Source organism: Magallana gigas, chromosome 2 (genome assembly GCF_963853765.1).
Source record: "Magallana gigas chromosome 2, xbMagGiga1.1, whole genome shotgun sequence".
Taxonomy (NCBI): Eukaryota; Metazoa; Mollusca; class Bivalvia; order Ostreida; family Ostreidae; genus Magallana; species Magallana gigas.
The window spans coordinates 23,284,901-23,292,961 of NC_088854.1; the positions used below are offsets into that span (position 1 = coordinate 23,284,901).

General features: G+C 37.5%; 1 protein-coding gene across 1 annotated transcript; it reads left to right on the top strand.

The window, feature by feature from the left end:
* The first annotated feature begins 2,083 nt into the window (after positions 1–2,083).
* Positions 2,084–6,783, top strand: LOC117682607 (uncharacterized). The gene is made up of 2 exons (XM_066075688.1): positions 2,084–2,239; positions 2,548–6,783. Exon 2 carries the CDS (start codon positions 2,552–2,554, stop codon positions 3,686–3,688), a length of 1,137 nt encoding a protein of 378 aa, XP_065931760.1. The 5' UTR covers positions 2,084–2,239; positions 2,548–2,551; the 3' UTR covers positions 3,689–6,783.
* The last annotated feature ends 1,278 nt before the right edge of the window (positions 6,784–8,061 follow it).

The window sequence follows — 8,061 nt, forward strand, 5'->3', positions numbered from 1 at the left end:
AAACATTTGTTTATAATGAAGAATAGTGCTTACAATAATGAATTGCGAAATAAAGCATATTATGAAAATAAATTGATAATATCAAATTGAACAATATAATAAACAGTAAAACAATAACACCGGACTCTTTCCCAAAACTGCAGTCTCTGAGTCAACTTTTTGCAAAACTCTATCGCTTAGAGTAGTACCTGGCACTTTAAATATCCCTGATGCTTTTTTCATTGAAATATTATGGTCCATAACCATTTTGAAGGCATTTGTGAGATCTGTTGGGGAATACAATCTGCATTGATTCTTTTTGAACAAGGGATTAACCTAACATTAACACAAAAACAAAATTAAAATGCGATAAGGAACTGTACTTCTCTTAACTTAAAATTATCGTTGTTTGACCTTAAACATTCCAGTTAGATCACATGACTTTCATTGACTGGGTATCAACAAAGGAGACAACCGCTGTTATATTCTCAAATTGTATGTGTAGACGTGTATTTTAACTATTTTCATCTGTAACTTTTTTTGGGAATAAGTAATCTTAGCAAAAAGATAAACTTTAAAATAAAAAATATTTACTGTTTTAATCGCATTGTTGGCTGATGTATAGTAAGAAGTGACGTCACATATTGCAGTAAAATCTTTCTTACGGAATGCGCATCCCCGAACCAAATCTCGCGAAATACGCAAAAAACAAAAACAAAAGGGACACGACTCTAGGACCGTTACAAATTTAGGACATCCGACGATATGTTAGTAAAATTAGTTGATTATTTGAGGATAAAAAATTAGCGGATTTTTATTACATACTACTAACGATATACTATTATAATAATATGTAATAACGCTAAGTTATATAAATGAAAGGTAAATGTGAAAGTAGAATGCATGATGTGTAAAGATAAAGAAACAAGTTAATATTTGATTTATGAATGTTTTACGTAGAAAATAATAAAATAGCTGCTACATTGACTTTTTAAATATCTGTATCAGCACTTTAAAATGCTTTGTAGTTTAGGACAAGTTTTTGAAAACGAAGACGGTCTTAAGGCACATCTCAAAGCTGCTCTGTTAAATTACGCTTCTGTATTGCTTTTGAAATACAAATCCAGATACATTTATTTTACCGCTTTTGCTGTTATTTTGTAATAACATTACAGTCTGCACACATTTATTTTTATAAATATCTTGTGTTCTATCCGTTGAGAGGAAACCAGTCCCCCTGTCTATAAGGTAATTTAACGAACTGTAACGACAAAGCGTTGATCCATATAGACACCTTGTATCTAAATATGTATTTATATGAATTATTTTAATGGTTCATTCATATCATATAGTTTATACCTACAAGATAGAAAAAAAATTGATGATGAACCTGTTCATTTTTATGAAGCAATTTAAATAAGGATGAATGTACATGTAACACACAATAATTCTGTTCAATACAGTGGAATCATTTTAATTTGTGTAGGCCAATTTTCCAGGATTATGGATTTTTTGCTAATCCATGGGGATGTAATTTCGTGAATGCATCGGTTTGCAATTTCAGTTAGAAAGATAACTCTTACGAAATTCGTGGGGGGAGGGGGGGGGGCTACCTACGAATATCACGAAAATTCCCACCACAAACTCTAATTTATACAGTTATTTTACATATATCACATGACCTATAACACCGTAAAATAGTATGTGTTGTTTAATATTATTATTATTATTATTATATTCTAGTGTGTCGTCTATAGTGACTGTATATAAAGAAATAAAAATTAAGTAAAAATAACATGTTGGTTTATTGAAACATCCAGTCGTTTTATAAAAATGCTACAGATCGAATTGAAATTATTTTTCCAAATTTCTTTCTACTTGCCTGTATTAACCGTTATATTTTTTAACGTAAGACTTCAATTTTCATAAGAAATAATATCATGCAGTTTTATTTTCATTCCTGGACTCTTTTTTCTGTAGAATAATTCGTTGTTTACCAATTTAATTCTGGGTTGGTTAAAAAAAATAATAGTAAAACAATTTTGAAACCTAATAATTATTTAATATCAAAAACATTTGAGTCTTTTTGTCGGCAAGTTATATAATATCGCATATTGGAGCTTGTCTCAGATATGCGCATTTATCTCAGTAACTTTTAGCCGGAAATTTTTAGTACGATCGGGTTGGGTTTTAACGGGTGTTTTTATATTAGTTACTTCCCTTCTAGAACAATCCCCTTTCTAAAACAATCGTGGATTAGGTAAGACGTAGTAAATTTGCTAAAATAATTTTAACATAATCTTGCTTTTTTATGGCTGTTTTAACAAAGCATTCAACTCATATTGGGTAATGTTGTACGCTGCCAGAAGTAATATAGATGGATGGTTTTACTTTATGAAGATATTTGATCGATTGAATTTATTTACATGGTTTTTATTCATGTTCGGCTGAAACCCACGTGAGGGTATGATAGTAAGAACAGAATGCAGATGTACTCAAAAACCGTCCATTTTATCCGTTAAGTATTTACTATTTTTGCTAATTTTAATTATTTCTTATTATTCCGAGCAAAATGCCCAAAACAAAAAAAACGGATTTGTCAGCGACGAGGGGCCAGCGTGGGGGCCGGAGACGACAGAGGCCCGAGAGGGCAGGGCGTGCAAGCAGCAGCACAGCAGCAGAGCATGTAGCGCAACCTCCAGTGGAGAATCAGATGGTGGCTTCCCATTCCCCTCAGCCCTCCACAGCACCCATGATGGTGGCGCCATCCATCACTGTGGCAGGACCAACAGATGCTATTGGCTCATCCCAGCAAGAATCGACAGAAATGGCACAAGGTACTAACATTGGTGCTCAGTCTCAGTCTTTAATGTTTGGCAATAACTTTAGTCAACCTGTCATAAACAATTCAACCCAAGTAGATTTAGGTTACCATGTAGATAATGCAACCAAACAAAAAATTGTCAATGGGGAATACATTAATTTAGCCACCCTGCTTGTGCGTGATGCTAATAGGCTACAACTATCCACATTGTCAATGGACTCCCAAGGCCAAATTATAGCCCAGCCCAAACACAATCATAGATTGACAACCATTGAGAAATGGACAGATGCCTTTATCATTTATGCATGCATATATCTTACAGCCCACCCTAGCAAAACACACCACCTATTCAAATACATGCATGACGTTAGGTTGGGGGCCGAAAAATCGCAGGGTTGGGTCACATATGATGAGCAATACAGGCTTCGGATGGCAATTAACCCATCAAATAACTGGGGGGTAATAGATAGTGAATTGTGGCTGGTGTATATGACGCCCGGGATCCAGTCCAATACAAATCGTCCATCAAGTTCACCAAACAAGTGCTTTGACTTTAACTACAGAGATTCTTGTAACAGAATCCATTGCGCCTATCTGCACCAGTGCATCAGATGCAACAATAAACATCCATTAATTCGCTGCATGGACACTCAAACTCCTACACACCCAATTGGTCAGTCATTTCGGGGACAAGGATTTACATTTAGACCGTATCAGTTTCAGTCCACCTATCAACCAAGGCAAGTCTTGCCACAGTCAAGACAATTTACACCTCAGCCAAGACATGTTACACCACAGTCAAGACATGTTACACCACAGTCAAGACAAATGGGCCCTGGGCGTTTCCCCACTAAAGACACAGCAAATACTGGAACATTTAATTAACTACCCAGATAGAGAGGCAGCACATACTTTAAGAGAGGGTCTAGTTAATGGGTTTAAGTTGCAATATGAGGGTCCCCGGTTTCCAATTTTTAGTAGCAATTTAGTGTCTGCAAAGCAGCATCCAAATGTTTTACAAGAAAAAATAGATAAGGAAATTACAGAGGGGCGAATGGCAGGCCCCTTTCAGTCTCCCCCTATGTTAAACTTTCATGTGTCCCCCATAGGTATTGTTCCAAAAGCTGATGGCGGTTGGCGAATGGTAATGCACCTTTCATACCCACCGTCTGCAAGCATTAATCACAACATTGACCCTATTCACACATCAGTAAAATACACATCATTTGACACGGTCATTCAAACAATAAGTCAATTGGGGAGAGGGACAATCATCGCAAAATCTGATATAAAAAGCGCCTTTCGGTTACTTAAGATATTTCCAGGGGATTTTGAATTATTAGGTTTACAGTTTGAAGGTAAATTCTATTTTGATAAGTGCTTGCCATTTGGGTGTTCCATTTCATGTAAACTATTTGAAATGTTCTCCACATTCTTAGAGTGGTTAGCTAAGGAAAGATCAGGGTTCAATACCATTCATCATTACTTAGATGATTTCATCTTCATAGGGAGTGCTAACACAAGTCAATGTAAACTTATTATGCAAAAATTTGAGGAGTTGTGTTTGGAAATTGGTGTACCCTTGAACGCAGAGAAAACAGTTTTGCCCACTACTAATTTAGTGTTTCTTGGTCTGGAAATAGACACGGTCAAAATGCAAGTCTCTATTCCACAGGAGAAAGTGTATCAACTTTCCACTCTATTAAAATTTTGGGTAGGTAAGAAGAAAATTAAGTTGTCGGAGCTACAATCTCTAGTGGGCAAGTTAAATTTTTTCAGCAAGGCTATACCTGGTAGTAGAGCATTTAATCGCAGGTTTTACAATGCTATGATAGGAACTAGTAAACCAAATCATCATATTCGGATATCGGGGTCCATGCGTCAAGATATGAAAACCTGGATCGAATTCTTGGATAGTTTTAATGGGGTGGTATACTTTCCAGACAGTGAGTGGAGTACCTCAGATACACTGAAACTCTTCACGGATAGTGCAGGGTCAGCAGAATTAGGTTGTGGTTGTTATTTTCAGGACCAATGGATGTTCCTTCAATGGCCAGAGCAATGGGTTTACAATGAAATTTTGCGGGATATTACTTTTCTAGAGTTAGTTCCAATCGTGTTGTCATTGATGGTCTGGGGAAGCCTCCTGCATAATAAAAAACTTATCCTTTTCATAGACAATATAGCTTTGGTTCATATTTTAAACAAACAGTCATCTAGGTCAGAGCGTGTCATGTCATTAGTTAGGCCCTTAATGTTGGTTGCGTTAAAGTACAATATTCAGTTTAAAGCCAACCACATCCCAGGCAAACTTAATCAAATAGCTGACTCTATTTCCCGCAAAAAGTGGGACACTTTCAGGAGCCTGGCACCCGCAGCAGACGCACAACCTCAGCCAATTCCGGAGCAATTCCAGACCTTGCTCTCTCAAGCGAAATAGAGCGTTTATTCAGTGCATCTATGTCAGTGAACACTAGCGAGGCATACAGGGTAGGGATCCAAGCGTTTGAACAGTTTCGTATTGGCCAAGGGTTGTCACTGGTTTGGCCGCCACCAGACACACACTTAAACATGTTTATTGCACATCTATCAATAAAACACTACAAACACTCGACGGCAAAATCATACATTGCAGCGATAAGCTTCAAATGCAAAAGTCATACATTATATGATCCCACAAAAAACTTTGTCACCCAAAAGCTACTCCAAGGTATGAGAAGATCCACCAATACAGCAGACACACGGTTACCAATCACACTGGACATTTTACAAACCATTATCCCAAACCTTCAATTTGTTTGCTCTAGCAATTATGAAACCTCATTGTATAAGGCTGCCTTTTCCCTTGCATTCCATGCATTACTTAGGATAGGTGAAATTGCTCTATCTAAGGGTAATTCACATGAAACCATTCTCCAATGCCAAGATGTTTCACTGTTAACTAACAAACTAGTGGTAAGCATTAAACGCTCCAAAACTGATCAGTGTGGTAGGGGAGTGACATTGTCAGTTAATGCATCACATGGAATAACGTGCCCAGTAAAAGCAATGCGGGAGTTTTTGCAAGTGCGCCCAAGCATTACGGGACCATTATTTTGTCATTTTTCGGGGAAACCACTAACACGGTATCAGTTTAGTGCGGTCCTAGCTAAGGTCTTGGCACAGTCATCCATTGATAGTAAGAATTTTAAGTCACACTCCTTTCGGATAGGAGCAGCTACTACATTAGCACTTCAGGGCGAAACACAACATGTCATCCAATTGGCGGGTAGATGGCAATCTAATGCCTATCGCACTTATATTCGTTAATGATAAGAATTATTGGGATAGTCTCATATACCATCATACATTCATCATTTTAAGTAAGTAGTAACTTAGCTTAACATATATTCGTTAATGATAAGCATTATTGGGCTAGTCTTGTATCATACATTCCTTATTTTTAGTAAATAGTAGCTAAGCTTAACATCTACCAAGTTTTGTGCACATAGGTGTCAATAAAGTCTGGGTCATAGGATCCTCCATAGTCAAGAGAGCGAGCATAGCGTCCAGGGAACGAAAGGGGGGATTAAACCTTGGAATAGTTAATACCGAAATCTGGTGGCAAGGCTATGGAGGTATGGTCCTTAGTCAGTTACTTCCCAAGCTTCGTGTGCTGCGAAGAATTGAGAATGACCCAGATGTATTAATTATACACTGCGGAGCAAATAGTCTAGGTCTCATTGAGTTAAAGTCACTGCTGGAAAAGCTACAAGACACACTGGAACAAATAGCCAAGCTTTTCCCTCATTCTAAGTTGGTATGGTCAAACCTGCTCCCAAGATTCAATTGGAGGTATTCAGAGGACATTAGGGCCATGGAGGACTCAAGAAAAAGAGTCAATAGGGAAGCAATATTGTTAGTTACGTCTATGGGGGGGAGTTTTATTAAACATACTCAGTTTGACAGTAAGGACCCAACATTATTTCATGATGACGGTGTTCATTTGTCAAAAAAGGGAAATGATTCATTCCTAGAAAACATTGAAAAGGTCGTTACATCGTTACTTAAGGTTGAGGGAGAAGAAAATGAGCAAGCTCTGGCCGCTGGTGACCATATGTGTTGAGGTACTGCCGCCGTCACTAATGGTCTTTGGTCCTCCCATTGTGGCGGTTGCAGTTCCATAAATGCCCGTAATAGATTTGCATCAGACAACAGGCATTTATGGCCCTTGCAAGTGGCGTATTTCGACCGCACCTCAACACAAATGGAAGAGTCGACACATATTCTACGCTCATGACGTCATATTGGACAGTTGATCCTAATTCAAATCCATAATGATGGATATGCACATGTGAAAATTTTTGTCCATTTACTTGTCATTCAAGGTTGCTTATATCATGTATATGGCTTAAGTAAGGTTAAAATATTTAGTAGAACGTTAATGCACTTGTGTTTACCCAGTGCATGATTACGTCATATTTGCTTATTGATAACGTCATATTTGCTTGTTGATGACGTCATAATTACGTCATAGTTGCCTATTGATTACATCATGTTTGCTGAATGCTTGTTGCTTTGCTTTTTGCTTGCTTGCTTGCTTTTGTTGGGGGCGGCCCTGCGGTAGCCCCCATAATTTCACCGCGGCCAGAAGCGCCAAATAAACTATTCTCAGATAACTTGGTTTTCATGTTATTCATTAGGTATCTGGGATAATATCGCATATTGGAGCTTGTCTCAGATATGCGCATTTATCTCAGTAACTTTTAGCCGGAAATTTTTAGTACGATCGGGTTGGGTTTTAACGGGTGTTTTTATATTAGTTACTTCCCTTCTAGAACAATCCCCTTTCTAAAACAATCGTGGATTAGGTAAGACGTAGTAAATTTGCTAAAATAATTTTAACATAATCTTGCTTTTTTATCCCACCCACCCACTACCCATACTTATTAGAATGCACATGGTCTTTGTTCTTACTTGGCATGATTTACTTAATTACATATTACAAGATTTTATGTTCATGTGAATCTTTTAGAGCGTATACTGCTGTGGTTTTCCTTTTTATTATATTGCAGCTATACACTGGTTCATCAAAACGGCTACACTGGATAACGTCGCGGTGAAAAAATCCATATGGCGTATTTCGACCGCACCTCAACACAAATGGAAGAGTCGACACATATTCTACGCTCATGACGTCATATTGGACAGTTGATCCTAATTCAAATCCATAATGATGGATATGCACATGTGAAAATTTTTGTCCATTTACTTGTCAT